This window comes from Sphaeramia orbicularis, chromosome 15 (genome assembly GCF_902148855.1).
Source record: "Sphaeramia orbicularis chromosome 15, fSphaOr1.1, whole genome shotgun sequence".
NCBI lineage: Eukaryota > Metazoa > Chordata > Actinopteri > Kurtiformes > Apogonidae > Sphaeramia > Sphaeramia orbicularis.
The window spans coordinates 11411827-11434367 of NC_043971.1; the positions used below are offsets into that span (position 1 = coordinate 11411827).

Here is a 22541-nt window from a genome sequence, read left to right on the forward strand (position 1 = left end):
ACTTTCCTTTATCTCCTGTTCTAGATTCTTCCAGAAAGTCACTCCACAGCTTGTTATGCACATACTTTTCATTGTTTTCATTGACTGTGTTTCACGACCAAAAAAAAAAAAAAAAAAAAAAAAAATCGCTTATAACAGTTTGTATATTATATTTTATGTTCTAAAGTTCCAATTTAACAAAAAAAAAAAAAAAAAAAAAAAAAGGGTTTTATTTTCCTGCCGTACTTCCTGTTTACTGCGCATGTGCGTGTGTTGAACTTGACTGCGCTCTCCAGCAGAAGTCTGTGGGTTTTGTGCTCGCAGGCTACGGAAGAACACTGAACACAGCTGTAACTAATGATCAAGCCTTTATTCCACATTATTCTTCAGCCTGTCGGTGCAGAACACACTTGATCCCTCCTGCTTTTTAGACACTTTTTTTTTTCTTCGCACAGTAAATCGGATAAAGACGCTTTTATAACGGACTCGGCTGGGGTGAAATGAATGCTGTTTATTATTGCTGTATTTTGAGGAGGGTGTCCAACACTGAGCTGTAGTTTCTCTTCAAGAGGCAAGGAATGCAATCTGAGCATCAATGTTTCACTGGGGCAAGTGGAAGAAGAGGATGGGAGCCAATAGTTCTTCAAAGAGACCAGTTTTCGACGAGAAGGAAGATGGTAAGTGATGATGGAAAAGTCAAATCGTGTCTACTTCTGAACAAAAACCGAGGAAACCGCACTTGAGGAGTTGGACTTCACCGCATTTGCATGGTCGGATCATGCAGAATGTGGTTCGGGGCTCCGTGGTGCGGTGCTTTACTGAAGCGGCTTTGCAGATCACTTGTCGAAGTTGAATGTTGGCAGCAGAGTTGAGGATTAACCCTCGTCCTGCCGATATGTTGAACAAGCAAGAGTGCAGAAATGGCAACTTATTTCTGCACAAAACATGATCAGAAGCAAATTGCAGGATTTTTTGATCACGCACAGAACTACTTAAAAGCTTATTTAACATAATTTGATTGTATTTTTATGTAGTTTACACGTAAGAATATAAAATATCAACTTATTTCTGCACAAAAACAATCTGAAGCAAATTGCAGGATTTTCTGACCATGCAAAGAAGTATTTGAAAGCTTATTCAACACAATTTGATTCAAATTGCAAGAATTGTAAAAATATCAACTTATTTCTGCACAAAACGCGATCCGAAGTAAACTGCAGCAATTTCTGGTCATGCACAGAAGTACTTAAAAGCTTTTTTTTTTTTTTTTTTTTTTTTTTTTTTTTTTTTTAACTTAACTTGATTGTAATTTCATAGTCTGTATGCAAGAATATAAAATATCAACTTATTTCTGCACAAAACATGATCAGAAGCAAATTGTGGGATTTTCTGATCACGCACAGAACTACTTAAAAGCTTATTTAACATAATTTGATTGTATTTTTATGTAGTCTGCATATAAGAATGTAGAATATCAACTTATTTCTGCACAAAACGCAATCTGAAGCAAATTGCAGCAATTTCTGACCATGCACAGAAGTACTTAAAAGCTTATTTAACATAATTTGATTGTATTTTTATGTAGTTTACACGCAACAATATAAAATATCAACTTATTTCTGCACAAATTGAAGCAAATTGCATTTTCTGACCATGCACAGATGTACTTAAAATCTTATTTAACACAATTTGATTCAAATTGCACGTACTCTACGTGTAAGAATGTAAAAATATAACCTTATTTCTGCACAAAACGCGATCCGAAGTAAACTGCAGCAATTTCTGATCAGGCACAGAAGTACTTAAAAGCATTTTTTTTTTTTTAACATAACTTGATTGTAAGTTCATACAGTCTATATGAATGAATATAAAATATCAACTTATTTCTGCACAAAACATGATCAGAAGCAAATTGGAGGATTTTCTCATCATGCACAGAACTACTTAAAAGCTTATTTAACATAATTTGATGGTATTTTCATGCATTTCTACATACAAGAATACAAAATATCAACTTATTTCTGCACAAACACAATCAGAAGCAAATTGCAGCATTTTCTGACCATGCACAGAAGTACTTAAAAGCATATTTAATACAATTTAATTCACATTGCCCGTACTCTACGTTCAAGAATTGTAAAAATATCAACTTATTTCTGCACAAAAACACGATCCGAAACAAATTGCAGCAATTTCTGATCTTGCACAGAAGTACTTAAAAGCTTATTTCACACAATTTGATTGTAATTTCATGTAGTTTACATGCAAGAATATAAAAGATCAACTAATTTCTGCACAAGTGATATGAAGCAAATTGCAGCATTTTCTGGTCATGCACAGAAGTACTTAAAAGCTGATTTAACATGATTTGATTGTAATTTCACATAGTCCATATGTAAGAATTTTAAAATATCAACTTATTTCTGCACGAAACATGATCAGAAGCAAATTGCAGGATTTTCTGATCACGCACTTAACTACTTAAAAGCTTATTTAACATAATTTGATTGTATTTTTATGTAGTTTACATGCAAGAATATAAAATAGCAACTTATTTCTGCACAAATTATAGCAAATTGCATTTTCTGACCATGCACAGAAGTATTTAAAAGCTTATATAACACAATTTGATTCAAATTGCACGTACTCTACGTGTAAGAATGTTAAAAATATAAGCTTATTTCTGCACAAAACGCGATCTGAAGCAAACTGCAGCAATTTCTGATCAGCCACAGAAGTACTTAAAAGCTTTTTTTTAGCCCAACTTGATTGTAATTTCATACAGTCTATATGCAAGAATATAAAATATCAACTTATTTCTGCAGTAAACCTGAAATGAAGCAAATTGCAGCAATTTCTGATCTTGCACAAAAGTACTTAAAAGCTTATTTAACCCAGTTTCATTGTAATTTCATGTACTCTACATACAATACCTAATGTGAAAAAAAATCATCTTATTTCTGCACAAAACATGATATAAAGCAAATTGCGTTTTCTAATCATGCACAGAAGTCCTTAAACGCTTCTTTAACACAGTTTGATTAAAATTGCATGTACTCTACATGCAAGAATATAAAATTAGCAACTTATTTCTGCACAAAACGTGATCCGAAGCAAATTGCAGCATTTTGTAGTCATGCATAGAAGTACTTAAAGTCATATTTTACATCATTTGATTATAATTGCACTTACTCCAAGTGTAAGAATGTAAAAAAAATCAACTTATTCCTGCACAAATCATGATCACAAGCAAATTGCTGCATTTTCTGATCTTGCACAGAAGTACCTTATAGCTTATTTAACATAATTCAATTTAGTAATGTAGCCATTTCATGTAGTCTACATGCAATAATAAAAAAAATCAACTTATTTCTGTGCAAAACATAATCAGAAACAAATTGCAGCATTTTCTGATCATGCACGAAAGTACTTAAAAGCTTATTTACTATTATTTGGTTGTAATTCCGTGCAGTCTAAACACTTATTTAACATGAATGAAAAAATGCCAACTTATTTCTACACAAAACATGATCAGATGCAAATTGAAGCATTTTCTTAATAATGTGATTGTGATTTCATGTAATCTAAACATTATTGATGGTATATTTATGCACATGAACTCTAGTTGTTTTCAACAGGGGTCCTTTATTACTTATACTACTGCATTTGTATTTCTTTTGCCGTTTTCCAGTGTAAAAGTACAGCTCATTTGGAGAAACAGTACAAACCTCTGGCAAAAGCGTACAATGCGTGCATAATAATCCTCTCAAAATTGTTTAGATGGCACGCATGCACCATCAAATGAATGAACAAATAGATAGCATTTCCTGTGACTGCAGCAGCCTGTTGCTAACTGTTACATCATTTAAGACTAAAACGAAACAATTGAATATTTACTGAATAAACTACAGACAAAAGGCAATATCAGCCTCATGCGTGTGCTGTGCAGACAAATAAAACACGGCTGTATCCTGCCTTTTGCTTCTGATCAGATCTCTTCCACATCAGAAGCAATGTTCTCCTTGGCCAAGAAGCAGGCAAAGTATCGCCAGGCATGTGACGAATTCAGCCCTGATATGCTTCAGCAGCTCGATCACCACATGGTTCCTCCGTGGCTTGTAGGAGGGGTATGCGCATATACCTCTCAATGCCAAGTAGGGAGAAAAAAAAACAGAAAAAGTCCTCAGGGTGATGGTGTGATGTGTGGTTGGCATTCTAAACAGCAGTGTTTTACATGTCAAAGCAAGAAGTGTACGCTATTAATGAGTTTATAGTTGAAAAACAAGCAAAAATGGGACGTGTGTTTGTATTGGTGCGGCATCAATGTATGATAAGTTTCAGATTTTGGTTCTTGGCTCTGAAGTTCCGGTGTTAAACATCTGAGAAAAGCTGCAAAACTAATTAAAAGTAAAGTAATTAGGAACAAACCGCTTAAAAAATCCTGAAAAAAAAAAAAAAAATAGGGATGATGGAGTAAAGCACCTATGAGATATGACAAAAATGAAACTTCAGAGTTTTTACGGCTACCCCAGTTGGCAGGATTAAGTTTAAGCAAAGCCTGTTTTGTGTTTTGGAAATATCGGAGGCGTTAGTCCGTCTTCAGCAGCTGTCTGTCAGTTTTATTATCCAGAGGGGATAATAAAAGAAGCACAGTAACTTTAACATTTGTATTCCCATCCCATCACAACTGAAAACGCCTACATAACGTACACCCAAAGCATATAAAGTTTCTGCCTCAAATGTGCTAATGTGAAGATAAAACAGATCCTCTCAGTAAAAATATCCACAGCTCGTACTGTGAGAAAATACGTTAATAATGCCTGAATGAACTCTTTGAAATCTAGACTATTTGGAGACACAGAGTTAATTGCGTAATTAAGACAAGATTAGTGTCATGCATGGAAGTAATGTTAATTCATGATAGCTTGTCAGCATATAGGAAATAAGCTTCTTGGAAGTACACCAAATAAGCTCAGCGGCGAATCACTTGAATCTGTGTGATTGACTGTAGAAATCCAGAGTGTCTTCCAAAAGCGCCGGCCGAGTCACAGGCAAAAACCTGAGCAAATGAGGTCACTTCACTGCAGGGATGTGCTGCTCATGTGAGTGTGTGTGTGTGATGTGAGTCCCTTTTGTACCAAGATAACCCAATTACAGCTTTCTTGTCAATACTCCTTGACAGTAAATGCCAGGCACTGATCTCAGAGGGAGTGGTTACCGAAAAAGGAGGCAAGTACAGGAGTGCACATTTTGTCCAGACCTACATTGTTGTCTAAAAGTTAAAGATGTTGTTAGCCCAGCTGTAAGGATTTAATGTTTCTTAAGATGTCTGTGATTAAAGGAGAAACCTTGAGGCTCAGGGTTTTACCTCTCAAGGCTCAGACGCCAGGTTTCTGTTTATCTGGGGTGAATATTAGAAGTCTAGGTCGATGTAGGAATGATTCTATAATTAAAAAAAAGAAAAAAAGCTGATAACCCCTTATAGGACATTCATAGAAATACTCTGAAATACAAAATTTCAACCATAGTGTGTTATTAGAGGAAATAAGACTTTATTACTTTTGAGAAATTTTAATTTTTAAAAAATTTTTATGTAGAAAATCAAAGTTAATGAAGTATTTAAGTATATTTGGCTCCTTACCCATAAGTGACAAAAAAACCCAAAACAAAATACAAGCAGTATAGATGAAAAATACAATTAAAAACACATGTAAGGTGAAAGGAACATGTATTTTAGAACATTAACCCTTTCATGCATACTGGTCACTACAGTGGACAGTTATTCTGCAGCTGTTCTCTTACGTATTCATGGGTTTTGTTGTTTTAGTTCCATATCAGCCAACACAGTGGACGCTTATGCATCATCCATAACACTGACAGTCATACCGTTACTGTAACTTTGCTGTTCTTGGTAAACCTGATCTGCAGTAACATGTTTTAGTGTAAATCAATTGTTATTTGTTAGACAAAAAGGTTTATTTTTGCATATTATCTCCATGAAGTGAGTAATAACTAGCATCAGAATATGTTAAAATGTGTGAAAACATCAGATTAGCAGCATTAAACTGTTTTTATTTCATTGTTTTCATCTCACTTTCTGATATTGGGTTTTAAACAAATGTTTCTTTACTTCAAAAATTAAATGCATGGACATTATGTAACTCCATGAAAAGAAAAAAAATTCGATCACATTGTTTTTTTCATGCCTAAGGAGGAATAAAAACATTCAAGAAAAAAATCTCGACTAAGGTTGTCATAATTCATGCATGAAAGGGTTAAAACATCACTTTTAGAACATTAGACCAACATAAGTTCTGATCCAGACCCCTGTCCACATCCACGTGATCCCGTTGAACATCATTCCTTACATTAGTACCATTACTTCATGGTACCTAACAAAGCAGGTCCACTCACTGTTCATACAGAGGTGGACCTTACAGACCCTGTAGACCACACTGGACCTGAAATTGTTGACTCACTGTAACTGTTGCTGTCATTTTCTTGTAATGCATGCGGAAATGACCTAAAATAGTCAACTGCCTGATAAAGGGTTAAAGACCCAAACATCTACCTAAACCATCTACTGATCTAAAATGTTGAATACTTGCTGATCCACTAATTCTATCAATACATGTAAATAATTGGTGTGAAATGCAGTTTTTCACCTTTTCATGGTCATCAGATATGACCCATTTGGACGTTCAAAGGCTCCGTAGTTACCGTGGAAACACTGTCATCTTCTACAACATTGATTCACCAGTAAAACCCATGGAGTTGGATCAATAACAGTGGATGGAGACACTGGGTTTATGTTCAGTTATTGATATCTTTGCTGAAAAAGTGAGTTTTTCTTCAGTCATATTTCGTACAGTATCTGAGCTGTTGTTTGAGGAGCCGAGAGACGTAACATGTGTTTTGTCCCAAAAACCTGAAGTTTCCTTTAGTTTTTTTTGTCCTGTCCTGAGATACTTGTCTAAATCATGTCGTAATGTTTCCAACTCTTCCAGTTTCTTCTCAAAATTTACCACCGATTGTCAGAATCTTTGTCTAATTTGTGTTTTTGTATCTGCTTTGAGGGGCAAGGACCCCAGCTCCAAAATGAAGCCAACTTGCCAACTCTTAAAGTTGTAATACCACTGATGGCCACTAGATGGTACTCCAAATGTCCACATTGAAAACGTGAAAAAATACATCTGTAGTTTAATTGTTGTTTCAGGAGAAATTTGTGATTCACATTGCGGATCATGACCGTGCCTCAAAAGTTCATCATAGAATGTTTTGGATGTTTCGCCCACCTGTGCTGAAGAGTCGGCGCAGGTGCATCATGAGAACCATCATGGCCATCCTCTGTGCTTCCCTTACTCATGCACTGATGCACTAAATGAAGTGTGTTGTTTGTAATTCTTGAGTACTGTTATTTCAAGGTTGAATCTTTTGTTGCGGCGATGAAGAACTTCTTCTGCTGAGTAGTAGGTGTAGAGTCAGGTGGGTGGAGGTCACATCTGCCTTTATAAAGAAACAACTGTTGGTGTCAGTCTAATCACCTTGAACATTTGTAAAGCCTCACAGTTAACTTTTCTCCATAAAGCTGCTGCTTCTCTTCTCCCCCTGTTCATTTTTCAAAGGCGCCGCCTCGCTCTGATAGCAGCGGTGGCCAAGCGTGATGCGCTGCGTTGTGAATGCTGACTTCGACTCGAGATGTCTCTTGCCGCCTGTCAGGTCTCTTAGAAACGGCATCCCTTGGCTTCTTGGAAAGCGGCATATGGCCTACATTAGGCAGTAATATTAGAGCAGCTTTTGGCTCAAAGGGCTGCAAACATAATCAAGTGGTCAGGTTGATGTCCAAGCGTAGCTGCCAAAAGGGCTTTTTTGGCAGATAGTGTGATCAGCAAAGGAAGGCTGTGGAATTGATTGAGGTGCACATCCTGCTGGGTGCTGCGCTGGTTTTCTCAGCTTTTCAGGGTGGGAAATGAACAAAAGTTAGATTGGGCTCAAGTTGGTCAAGTCTATTAGATGCTTTTACATGTGTTTGTGTGGGGAGGTTGAGGGTGTCCTCCCCTCCTCAGGCTCTGTGTGCTTGCCCCCCCATAGCCATATTAATTTAAATTAATTCATATAAACTCAAATGGATAGTAAATTATACAAATACATTATTACTAGGGATGTAAACAATGAATCGACTCTCCACTGAAATCACGCTCCATCATGTCAGTGATGCAAAGTCAGAAATGCCCATTTCTTCTAAACTGCCCCTCTTCAGATCCATTTATTTTATTGAATTTCTCTGCAGAATTTCTTTAGTTCTACTCCATAAATGTCATTGCCTGTACTGTATTCAATGATACAAGAAATCAGTCATTAAGGAATATGGCGTGCTTTTTTCTTGAAGTATAGAAACAGTATTTAGCTTTTATTGTTGTAGACTCTATCGAAAGACAAGTTCAGGTTCTCAGGAAAATCACTGCTTATCAATTAATCGTTAATCGATTGATAAGGTCAACCAACTAATGATTAATGGATTAATCGCTAATTTGTGTCCCTAATTATTACAAATATTAAATTATTTTACGCATTGTTGTATTGTGGCTGCCTCAGCTGCTACCGCCGCCACAATAATACTCGCAAATTAGACTACTGGTATTATCATTATATATTTTTGTATTATTACAACAATTATTATTTTCCCCCTCACTCCCCCCTCTCTCTTTCTCACTTTCATTCCCACTCCCCCTTTCCCTATCACCCCTAACCAAACTATATTGTTTAGTTGCTCTTTACATTTGTTATCTTTTCCATTGAGCAAGAAAGAAATTGACCCTGATGTTCACTTTCGCTTTGCCAGGCCCTTTTATCTTCATTTAGAGGAAGTCACTTTAACTTACCATGCAATCCCTTTATAACCTGAACTAGAGTCATATATATGATTTTTTGCTTCCTTTGTTTTTTTTGTTTTTATCTTGTTACTTACAACAGTGGCGGGGAAATAAGTTTTTGTCCACCCCATGCATTTGTGATAAATTGTATTAGAATCACTCCTCAGTCATTGAACTCTGCCAACTATTGTTCCATCCTCCAAACCCACATGTTCACTTCTGCACATGCTCAGTTCCATCGAGGTCCAAACTGATTTTCAGCAAATAATGAAACACATCCAGGACATGACATGTTGAAACTGTCCAGAACTAAGTTTTTTTGTTTTTTGTTGTTCATGATAAACAAATGCAGCCACACCTTCTGAAACACAAAAAAATATTCCACAAATATTTCATTACAATATTTCAGATTCAGTGTAAATTTTTAAGGGTGTCTGTAAACTTTTTGCCACTTCTGCATTATTATTTTATCTTGTTATTTATTGAGTTATTTATTTAATATATCCTGCTGCAGCAATTATACATTTAGTATTTTATTGTGTTTTCTATGCACCAAGTTTTGTCTCATCTTGGCTACTTCTTCAGACACAGTCAGCGTTTTGTTTTGTTTTTTTGCTAAATGTTGCAGGAACGGTGGGTGTTACAGCTGAAAAAATATCAATAAAATGTTTAATTTGAATGAGAATAATTATCGACCATTTCTCTTATTGGTTCTTCAACACGAGGTTGAATTCAGCGTCTTAACTCTGTGTTTAATACTTTATTTTTGAAGCCACGCAGGTGAGTTAAGCAGAATATAGCAAAAGACCAATCGATAATGTATCATTTTAAAGTCTGACATTTTCCACTCCCACACAGAGCTGTGAATGCAGCACACTAAGTGTTCATTTAATTGTCATAACTGTGTTCTCGAAAAGTTGATAGAATGTCACTGTCTTTATTCTTGGGATGTGTTACAGTTGTTTTTTTGTGTCCACTGCCACTTTACAGACTTAATAACACTGCTTTCATGTAGATGTCTGTGGATAACTGTCTTAGCCACAAGTGTGAGGGATGGGGATGGTTGAAAACTGTGACATTACCACTGTTAGCACTGATACTGCTCATCTATCCTGTACTTTAAGAACAGAAGTAAAAGTAGTAGTTATGTGTCTTCATGGCACTTACCTCAAGAGCTTACCTCAGAATGTTGCAGTGTCACGTACAATTTGTACCACCGTATTATTTTTGTACTTTTGGTGTTTTTGCACATGTGCACTACGTGGGTATATTTGGTAAAGCATGCAGCGTACTGGTTTTACACCCTGGGGTGCCGGTAAGCGGGGGGGTAAACATGCCATATTCATGGGGCCCAGTATTTGTGCGGCACTGGAGGGGGCCCAGTGGATATAGAAGTTGTCAAAAGTTCTTGTAAGATCCGTTGTATAAGAGAAGTGTAGAAGTCAGGAGGCAAACGTTGAAAGCAAGTTAATTTTTGCTTTCATGGTATCATAAGTGATGTTGTTTATGGACTGCACCCCCACGTAGTCAGTTTCTGTAGAGTCCACAATGATTATGCTTTCATGGGGTCCATAATTGGTAGCAGTGCCCCTGTTTACACTCATATTATTTTTTACTTCCATTAACTGTAGTTTTGAAAATCAAAATAAAGTGAAATTTTCTATAGTAAGTGGTAAATAAATGGGGCAAATTCAGTATGACAGGTTTCACGACTGGATCTTTACATTGAAAAGAATGTGGTTGCACATTTGGAGCATGTGCATAAATCGTAGGGGGTAAAAAATATGGGGGTAAAAACACAGAGTGTGCGCAGGTTCTTATTGAAAATAGTAGGTCTATTATATATTATACATATGCTGGGGCGCCGCTTGTAATTATGGACCCCATGAAAGGTAAATGTTGTGGACCCTTCATAGCATTCAGTATCTTGTTCATCTGTCGGAGCGGGGGGGTTGTTACATATGTGGAGGTGCAGTCCATAACTACTGTAACTGATGTAACTAACACAACTGAAACTCAACGTGCTTTCAACATCCGACTCCCGACTTCTACGCCTCCATTATACAGCGGATCTTACACAAAATTTCCACAACTTCTAACCTGTATCCACTGGATCCCCTCCACTGCTCTATGGGCCCCCTACAAATGCTGGACCCCATGAATTTGTTTATGTTTACCCTCCTCCAATATTATTTTTTACTTCCATTAACTATGTAGTTTTGAAAATCCAAATGAAGTGAAATTTTCTATTGTAAATGATAAATAAATGGGGTAAATTCAGTACGACAGGGTTCACTACCAGGTGTTTACATTGAAAAGAATATCGTTGCACATGCCCGACGGTTTGAAGCATGTGCATAAATCTCAGAGGGTAAAAAAATATGGGGGTTAAACACAGAACGCGCTCAGCTTCTTATTGAAGATAGTCTATTATATATTATACATGTGCTGGGGCACCGCTAGTAATTATGGGCCCCATGAAAGGTAGACGTTGTGGACCCTTCATAATAGGGCTGTGCAATTAATCGAAATTCAATTACGATTTCGATTACTACACGCAACGATTACAAAAATTATGTAATCGAGAAAAAACGATTATTAATTTTGAGTCGTTTTAATTCACGCGTACGCAAGCTACCATGAGCTGCTCTGCCCCGCCCCCCTCTAAGCTACTGCTGCCTGCTAGCCGGCAGGTCCACCCCAAGAGGAAAGTTGTACCTAGCGGTCTGGAAAAACGGCAGGAGAGTCCCAGCAGAAGTGCTTGGTGAACAAAAAAAGGCAAGTTAAATTCAGTTGTATGGAATCACTTTGGGTTTGATGAAGAAGACGAAGAGCAAAAACGCATCACGTGCAAAAAGTGTTTCGTAGTTGTGTCCGCACCGACCGGTAACACAACAAACCTTTGTAACCATCTAAAGTTTAACCACCGCCACCTTTATCATAATCTTATGAAAAACTAAAACACATAAAAACAACTTCGTCCGCAATGCAATCTTCAGTTTCCGAATCTCTTTATGCTGCAACTCCCGTATTAACCTAACCCTAACCCGTATAACCCTAACGGACGTATTCTAGATGGCTGATGTATACAGAAGGCCTGAACTGAAACCTTACGGCACGCCACTGAATTTACTATGTTTCATACTACATTGAACATATTTGAATTTATAACTTGCACTTTACGTGAGCTTTTTTTTTTTTTTTTTTAAATTGCTACAGTTCTATGGCAAGTCTATAGCAGTTTAATTCCAGTGCACTATTTATTTACAAAAGGAAACATACTTGAATTTACAGTACACTTATTTGCATTCAAAGATTTTTTTGTTTCGTACAAAAGTGAACATACATTGTTTTAGTGGTTAAAAGCTTTATTTATGTTTAAAGAGTATATTTTACATTGTTTTGCAAGAAAAAAATAAACAACTTTAAGGTTACCAAATAATCGTTTTTAATATTCGTGATTTCAATTATTGCTAAAATAATCTGGATTATTTTTTTTTTCTATAATCGAGCAGCCCTACTTCATAACATTCAGTATCTTGTCCATCTATCGGAGCGTGGGTGGGGGGTGGGGGTGGGGGGGGTTGTTACATATGTGGGGGTGTAATCCATAACTACCATACTGGCGTGAAACAAAACTGAAACTTAACATGCTTTCAACTGTTATACAGCGAATCTTACACGAAATTTTCACAACTTCTAACCTGTATCCATTGGACCCCCCTCCACTGCTCTATGGCCCCCCCACAAATTCTGGGCCCCATGAATTTGTCATGTTTACCCCCCTTTATGGTGCCCCAGTACATATATATAAAAAGTCTAATTCGACGGTGATGATTTTTTGTATCAAATGTATGTGTGGGGGCAAGTGGAAACGCTGAAATGGTTTTCTCATCTATGACTTATCACCTAAACGTATGCTCCATATCAAAAAACCATCAGCTCATTGTTGCTGACACTGTTGGAGTCGAGTAAACACTCAACAGTAAATGAGCACTTTTGTCCCAATCCTTCTCTGAACTTGTCGCTTTCTGAAAAAGAGCACACTTGTTGTAGATCCACTGCAGTATCCAGGAGAGAGTGCAGAATTGACAAATCCCTGCTTTAATTGAGGATGAGCATGGACTTGGCGTGCTTGTTATTTTTGCTCCAGAGGATTTACAAAGTGTTCACGACGAGTGCGAATGCAGAAGACACCGTTAATTGTCATGTCTGTTCATTGTGTTGTAAGTTTGTTGTTTGCTTTTGATCGTCCTTGTTAAGCCAAAGGCAGATTTCCATTTCTGTGGACAATCAGCTTCCATTCTTTGCGTAGGCGTGTGTGCGTGTCTTAACGTCTCAGCATGTGTGTGACTGCTCTTCCCGTCAAGGATAAGTGTATGAGGCAATGAAGGCAGATTTGGTTGAGGATAAAGATAGATGCAGAGAGAGATGGCTGATTACTTGCACTGAATACTGAGGCGCTCACTTTCTTTCATCTCCGTTACAGACTCTCAATTTCTCTCAGTGGCTTTATTCAAACTCTGCGGCTGCCTGCAGCTACTGGCCTCCTGCCACAGCGGAGGGCGGCTGTAATTGGCCTGAGCAGGAACGCAATAGGTGGGGAATACAGCCGTGGCCGTGCGGTATCATCTGATCCCAGAGGGTGGCCACACCTCACGTTGGAGAGTATGTCCCCTGTTGCATTTGATGTCTTTAAAAATCAGATAATTCCTAATCTACCAAAGTATCCTCATTAAGAAAAAATTGAGTTTTTTTTTTAATTTATTTTTTTGTAATTATTTAAATTTATTTATTTTTTATTTTTGTAAATAACATTGCACACTCAATTTTTGGTGATGTGGCATAATCGCACACTTATTACAGACACATGATGAATGTAAAAACTAACATCCCATCCACATGGAGACAAATTAAAAAAAAAAAAAAATTTAAATTTTTTTATTTTTGTGTTTACTGTATTTATTTATTTTTTTTTATTATTTTTATTTATTTTATTTTATTTTTTATGGGTTGCAACTAGGGATGGACCGAACTTATTTTTTTTATATTGGATCGGTGCAACCTTAATTGCAACTTGTAAATAACATTGCACACTCCCTTTTTAGTCATGTGACATAATCACACACTTATTACAGACACGTGATGAATGTAAAAACTAACACCTCATCCACACAGAGACAATTTTTTTTTTTTTTTAAATTTTTTTTTTTTGTTTTAAATAAAAAAAAAAAATGTATTTACTGTATTTATTTTTTATTTTATTTTATTTTTTATGGGTTGCAACTAGGGATGGACTGATCTGAATTTTTTCAGTTCTGATGCTAATACTGATGTTGGGGTCTTGTCAATACCCGATAACTTTCAGATATCCTTGTTGATTTAGAGTCTCTGTTGAGCGTCTACCAACGTTAGCTGTGTTCCACCTCCAGCAGTGGCAGCTCCTTTTGATCTGTTGAGCTGCTGGAATTCCTCGTGCTCCTTTGGTTGGTGCTTCTGCAGGTGCTTAATTAAATTTTTCGAGTTGTATTTGGCAGTGGTACCACCACCCCTTGGCAACATTCACTTTACAGGCATTTCAAACTGCCGTCGATGTAGGTGATGTGATAAGACTGAAATAATGACAAATCACAGACCCTTAGTTCGCTCTATGTTGCCTGTCTGCGTTTGCAACAACTCCACTCAACTCTTGGCCTCAGTCTTATGGATTGGTTGCTTTTACAGACCCTCAATCCAGCTACATTGTTGATATCGGGGCCAATATTCAATCCTAATATCGGATTGGTGCAACCTTAATTGCAGCTGTTAAATAACATTGCACACTCCCTTTTTGGTGATGTGGCATAATTGCACACTTATTACAGACACGTGATGAATGTAAAAACTAACATCTCATCCACACGGAGACAAAAATGTTTTTATTTTTAACTTTTTCCATGACAGATATGCTGTAGTACATGTGCCAGGCCTCTAAGTGGTGCCACAGTAATACACCAAAAACAAAGAAGAACAAATGGAGCATGCACGTACAAACTTGTACGACTTAAACAGACACAAGAGGATGATGATGATGATGATGATGATGGACAGGTGGGGCTATTGCATCATTGTTGGGTATATGGGTTGAAAACGCCGAAATGTAAGGATGAGGTTTTGGGATTATTCACTCTGGGACCTGGTCACAAAAATGAGTGTACATACAGTACAAAAAAAGTCTCCATGTGGCCAAGACATGAAATGTAATGTAAGGAGGTAAAATGATGCAGCGATAAAAATAAATTTGACTGCTTCTGTGAAAGAAAATAACCATAAATTAGCAATTTTTTTGTGATGATGATGATAATAATAATGATAATAATAATAATGATAATAATAATGATAATGATAATAATAATAATAATAATAATAATAATGGATTAGATTTATATAGCGCTCTTCTATGAACACGTAATCAAAGCGCGACCGCCACCAAACATTCATACACTAGTGTGAGTAGGGGTGTAGGAAATATTGGTTCTGCAATATATCGCGATATTTCATTTCACAATACTGTATCGATATTAAAAAGTACTGTATCGATATTTTTAGGTATTTACTCAAATGCAGATATTGTGGAGGTTCATTTTTGTTTTTTGTTCATATTTTATTTATTATTATTATTTAACACTCTTTTATTAAATAATGTTAGTTCCTTTGTTGGGATTGAACTAAAATACTGTTCTGATGTTAGTTCTGAACTAATAGAATATGAACATTTGAACAAGATCTTAAACTGTAATGTCTGTAAAATGGAATTTCAGTTTGAACACAGGAACATTTGGTGATATAGCATTAGATCCTGTTGGCGTCAAATACAAATGTGTTCAGTATTTGTACATATTTCTGGTTTAATTCACTTCTTCCAGGAAAAAATCTTTTAAAAAGACAAAACCAAAAAAAAAATTGCCTTTTTAACAGTATCATGATATATTGTGATATACTGTATCATGATCCTAATATTGTGATTTGAATTGTATCGCCAGATTCTTGCTGATACACAGCCCTAAGTGTGAGTAGTGGCACTGGAGGGTGAAGTGTCTTGCCCAAGGACACAACAGAACACAACTAGGACAGAGTGGGATTCAAACTGGCAACCCTTTGATTACTGGACAACCAGCTCTTCCCCCTGAGCCACGTCTGCCCCTGTGTAATGTAAGGAGGTAAAATGATGCAGTGATAAAAAGAAATTGGACTACTGTGAAAAAACATAACTATAAGTTAGCAAATTTGTTATGATACATAGTATATCACTTGATAATACTATCAGGTGACTGATTTTCCTACTTTTCTATATATTGATTTTAAATGAAATATCAGTGTGGTTCAGTGTTGCATCTTAAGTCGTTTGTAGCATTAACAGAGTTTATTTAAGTCCATTTCCACCTGTCAACACTAAAATAATTTAGATTAGTCCACTTTACCTCAGCAGAATCTCTGTAAAGTGTTTTCTGTCATTGAGGAAATTGGTTGGACAACCAAAAATGTTGGAAAAAGTTGGAGAAAATCTTTCTGTGAGGAACTGACTTATTGCAGTACCTCTATGAGCTGCTGGTGGCTGAAGATACTCAACAGTTCAGTATTTCTTCTTGCAATATTTAATACTTTCTCAGACTCAGACTTACTTTATTGTCATTCAATAATCACCATCAGTACCTTATTAAACGAAATTTCAGGTGCTTAGCTCACCACAGTGTCAGTTTAGAAAAATAAATAAAACACACTTCATGAAATATAAAAATAATCTAAAATACTGTGAACATGTGTATATGTATAAAAATTTAGATAAAAAAAATTTAAAAGACTGAAAGACTAAAAGACTAAAGTGCATAGTGCAATAAAGTGCTTCAGATTTATTGCACTAATGTGGCAGCAGCAGATTTGGAACAAGTCCTACTTCCTTTGGCTGTTCAACAGTCTGATGGCCAGTTTGCAAGAATTCAAGGGTTCATGCTGCTTAAACTCTAGGGTAAAACTATTTAATTGGTTGTATTGGCGTACACTTTACATGACAAATTGTGATATAGATTGCGAATCAGTTTTCTCCCCCAAACATGTTCTATATTATATACCATAATTTTTTGCCTCAACGTCCGTGACTAATTCAGTAGAGCTTCAATGCAAAGTCAACTTATTGATTAGTCAGTTAATCTGCAAGATTTTAAATAATTGATGATTCATTAGTGGAAATCAATCATCAATCAGCGGCAGGAGTTTTCATTTATATTCCACAAACAGTCACTTAGATGTCTGAAAATAACAGGAAAGGCACCAAGTCTAGTCATTTTTCAGAGACTTGGCATTTCTTCTTTTGTAAAGCTATCTTCATTCGTCAGATGGTGCACAGAAAACATCATTATTTAAACCCAAATAAAGTTTCCTGTTTTGACGACTCAAAATTCCAATTAAATAAGTAGTTTTTCACGATGTGGCAGACGACAGCTGGCGTTGTAGCTGGAGAAAACAGCTGTTGCTGGTCTGAACCGTCACCTGCTGCCGCTTGTTAAGATGGGACTGCCAGGTTTTCCAGTGAAAAGTTGACCTTTTTGAGTCAACATTTAAGCCTTTATTGTTTACACACCTGATGGTTAGATGGATTAAAATGTGGCGTAATCGGATAAATACCTCAGCAGTAGGTGACATACTGTAGAGTGCAGGGATTCTCGTTGTTTTCTAGTTGCTGCTTCCTCTAATGCACCTGTCACTCTTCGAGGTGTACAGAGATGTTTGTTTTTCAGTAGATTTTGGAAAGCGTGCAAAGGTTTTTCTAGCTAAAGACTCATTTAATTGTCCGTGTTTGAGTTGCGTGCTGCAAGTCATTTGGAAAGTGTAGTAATCGCTTCTTCCCGCTTTGCTGCTTTTTCATTTGCTCGGCACAGAATGCATGGCTTCATAACAGCAGTACACAATGCCTCATGTGTGCTTTTTGTCCATCTCTCAGCTCTTATGTAACCTTGTTTGCTTCGGGTGATGTGCTGGTGATGACAGCTGTAACAGCTCGAGTGCCAGAGTGAAGGAGTCTTCAAAGAGATCAGCTCGGTTTGATGCTGCGATGACAACAGAGGGAAGAAAGGTCGCATGCCTGTTGTGGTGTGTGTGTCTGTGCAGGGAGGAAGGGATTAGGACATGGTGGGGGGTGGGATGTGATGATGGTGGTGGTGGTGGTGGTGGTGGGGGGCAGTGTAATTGAAGTGGGATTGAGGAGTGTGGATGCTCTCCTACCTGCTGATTCTTTTGTCTTTCTCTTGTTTCTGTCTCCGCATCGTAACCTCTGTGACCTCTCCAAAGGGAGCTTCACCGTCGACCACTTGACTTTGTCTCGGTGAAATGAAAGCCCCGGGATTGATAAGCGGAGCATCCAGTAAAGCTAATAAAACTGTTACCTTGCAGGCACCTTTTGCAGCAGGAGTTAGTTTAGCTCAATATTAGGCTCTCTGGTCGTTCAGTTCTGTCATGGAGAAAAAAAAATATTACTGCTTTCAGCCTGCGTTCAGCTCATTCCCACTGCTTCGATTACTGAACTAGATTCATGACAGAAGGAAGAGAAGAAGCACTCTCGCCCAACCAATCCCCGCAGGGAACCTGAATGAAACTGTAAGTACATTTTCCAGCGCCCAATGCAGAGGCAACCTCACAGCAAATGAGGAGGATAAAGACTGAGATCGCAAATCGCAAACTCAACACAAGTTGCTCGACAGACTGACAGATGTAGCTTGTAAGTGTGTTCATTATAAGCAGATGCGAGTGTGTGTGTGTGTTCACTGAGGCCTCTGAGCAGAGCAGTGAGAGAAAACCCAGGGCTCTTATGTTTCATTTAACAGCAAGTCCAGACTTTATCACCCATAGAAACCAATTAAAAGCAGTTTCCAGGTAATCTTATATCCCTGCACTACCTCAGAGTCAAACTTATTTCCACTTTTTCACCGCTCGGCTTAACTTTAAGTGAATGGGCTTTATTGTTGTGGATGAGCAGTTATTTAGCCTCGGTTAACAGGAAAAGCTACAGGGGTTTAATTTAAACATCTATTGATCTAAATCCCATTATCAGATGAAGTTTATTAAGAGAAACCAAAGGTGTTAACGGTGCCGTATGAAGGATTGTGGCCAAAACTGGTACTACAGTCACATTCAAACACTGTAGAGCACAGGTGTCAAACATGCGGCCCGGGGGCCAAATCCGGCCCGCCAAAGGATCCAGTCTGGCCCCTGGGATGAATTTGTGAAATGCAAAAATTACACTGAAGATATTAATCATTTTAGTTCAGGTTCCACATTCAGACCAATTTAATCTCAAGTGGGTAAGATCAGTAAAATACTATCATAATAACCTATAAATACTCACAACTCCAAATTTTTCTCATGTCATTTTACTGCATTTACACTAAAACAAACTATAATTTCACAAAAACTTGAATAATCTGAACAAATATGAACATTTTGAAATGTCTGAAGTGCTAGTTCACCAATATTCTGCCTGTTATTAAATGTTTTGTGTATTTGTAGATCCACTGTGATCTGTAAGTTGTAATTTACATGTATAAATGATAAACTGAAGGACAGTATTGTTAAAAATGCACTTAGTTTTCTTTAAGAAATTTCAGTTTGTTCATGTTATTCACATTGTTTTAAAGAATAGTTCGAAGATGTAAACATTTTCATCGCATAATTTTACTTTTTTCGCTGTAAAACATAGAGGAAAGTCGGGAGTTGACATTATTTATATATTATTACGTTATTATTTCAGTGGTCCAGCCCACTTCAGATCAAATTTGTCTTAATGTGGCCCCTGAACTAAAATGAGTTTGACACCCCTGCTCTAGAACGTGGTATCCTCTCCGCCTCCCCCCAGACTAGGGGTTGCCAGGTCCAGCATGAGCGTCTACTACTAGCGTTTCCACTAATCCTTGCCACCACACCATACATTTCATACAAAAAAATCATCACCAGACTTATTATACATAAGTATTATATATATATATATATATATATATATATATATATATATATATATATATATATATATATATATATATATATATATATATATATATATATGTATATATGTGTGTGTGTATATATATATGTGTGTGTGTGTATATATATATGTGTGTGTATATATATATATATATATATATATATATATATATATATATATATATATATATGTGTATATAATTTGCTTAACTCAAGATTTTTTTTTGCTTAATTCAAGGTTTCTTTTTGCTTAACCCTGTCATGCATACTGGTCACTACAATGGACAGTTATTTTACAGCTGTTCTCTTGTATATTCATGGGTTTTGTTGTTTTAATTCCATATCAGCTGACACAGTGGACGCTTATACACCATCCCATCAACTGCAATTCATACCGTTACTAGAACTTTGCTCTTCTAGATAAAACCTGATCTGCAGTAACATGTTTTAGTGTACATCAATTGTTAATTGTTATTAGACTGTAATTAACAGGTTTCTTAATTAATTAATTAATTAATTTTTTGCATATTATCTCCATGAATTGAGTAACAACCAGTATTAGAGGATGTTAAAATGTGAGAAAACAGCATTGGTGGCATTAAAAAGGTTTTTATTTCATAGTTTTGACACAGTATATCACTTTCTGATGATGGGTTTTAAATACAGGTTTCTTTGCTTCAAAAATTAAATGCATGCAGTCCAGCTGAGTGGACATTTTTATAACTCCATGAAAAATGGGGTCATAAAAAAATTTCAGTTGCATTGTTTTTTTTTCATGCCTAAAGAGGAAAAAAAAATTACTCAAGAAAAAAATATATTGACTAAGGTTCTCATAATCCATGCGTTAAAGAGTTAATTCAAGATGTTTTTGCTTGTTTCAAGATTTTTTTGCTTAACTCAAGCAAAAAATCTGCCAATGGAACAGGTGAAAATTATCTTGGTAAGATTTCTTGAAATAAGGTTTTCAAGATCTATGGTCTAAAAATAAGTTCTTATGTCTCACTGAAAAGTTACTCTTTAGGTGATTATGTCTTATTTTAAGTGTGACAACATATTTTGACTAGAAATGAGAAAAATACGCTTGGTAAGATTTAGTTTTTTGCAGTGTACTCTTGCTATTTTGCTGTTTCTAACATCACCTTCAACAGCTACATTTTAACTTGCTTCCTAATACATCCCACCCACTGACAGGTCCTATTGGAATGAAATAATCCAAATTAATACCACTTTTCCAGTCAGTGTCCTAATGTTATGGCTGATCTGTGTATTTACTTTTATACTGTCCTTCCTCTTCAGTCTAAAGACACACAGGCTAATATCTAAGGAATAATTATAGTAACTTTTAATTGCCTGTAGGTATGAATGTGAGTTTGCATCATTCTCTGCCACCACATATAAGACAAGTGATGATTGAACAGTCCATAATGTACCCTGCCTTAGTATCAGCTGGTTTTGCCTCCAGTCCCATACGACCCTGTAAATTACAAGCAGGATTTCCGTAGGTCTGATTTGTTACATAGAATACCCTGAATCTGTACGCTAAAATACGCCAGACTAATATGGACATAGATGCATTTCTTCCTACATTTTGGACTCAGTGCTGTCCAACTCCACTTTAATATGCAAGTTATTGTTATGATCATGCACCTAAAATAACAACTACAGTGGAAGACATGATCCATTTTATTTACATGTAATTACTAATAATAAATGCTTTGGATTTTATGGATACTGCTTGTTTGAGGGTTTATTGTCTTCTTCTTATATTCTCATGTACACTACAAACAAAAAGTTTAGGATATTTAATTTTTTTGGTCATGATCCATTTTATTTACATGTAATTACTAATAATAAATGCTTTGAATTTTGTGGTTACTGCTTGTTTGAAGGTTTATTGTCTTCTTCTTATATTCTCATGTACACTACAAACAAAAAGTTTAGGATATTTAATTTTTTTTGGGCTTTTTTTTGGTCATTTTTGTCATTTGTAAATAAATCTATGTCTGGTCATTAAAAAAATGTGTTTCAATTCACACACAAAAAAATAAAAAGTGCTGTGCAGGAATCCCAACTGAAAAAATAGCCCAGAAATTAAAAATATCCTTAACTTTTTGTTTATAGTCTATATTTTTTTCTGTCAAAGGTTGTGCGGATGGAATATTTTTTACATGAAGGGGAGAAATATCCATATTAATACACACAATGCCTTATGTTGGGGGTACACAATGTGATCTTTTAACTATGCCAGATGAGGAAATAGATCAATCTTTAGTGTCATTGCACAATCATACACAGTATATTAATGCAACGAAATTAGGGCTCAATACTTTTCAGTGTAATGATATATATGGTTGTAACTTAAAGAATGGCAGTCCTCCATGTGAGAAGACAACGACCTGACAACTGTCTCCCAGTAAGACGTCTATGTTACAGTAGGAATTTAGCATTACTGTCACACATCAAGATTTCTTTGCAAAATTGGCATCACAAGTTGAACTCTTTTCCTGAGTCACCACCAGGTCTATACCTCGTCTTTTGACTCTGCTTGTATCCCTTTCTGGCTCTCTCGTTTCACTTTTTCTGTGACAAAAAGCCACAGACCGAGCAACAAGTACACCAGCGTTACTGTTTACTATACCGAGTGAGACTTATGTCGCCTAAAAATGGCGTCACGACAGT

At 36.4% G+C, this 22541-nt stretch overlaps 1 protein-coding gene across 1 annotated transcript in view; it reads left to right on the top strand.

Moving 5' to 3' along the window:
• Nucleotides 1-285: 285 nt before the first annotated feature.
• stk32c (serine/threonine kinase 32C) overlaps nucleotides 286-22541 on the top strand; it is a 271928-nt gene continuing 249672 nt past the window's right edge. The window contains exon 1 of the mRNA XM_030156106.1: nucleotides 286-656. Coding sequence (XP_030011966.1) covers nucleotides 575-656 — 82 coding nt within the window. The 5' untranslated portion in view covers nucleotides 286-574. The remainder of the gene's footprint in view (nucleotides 657-22541) is intronic.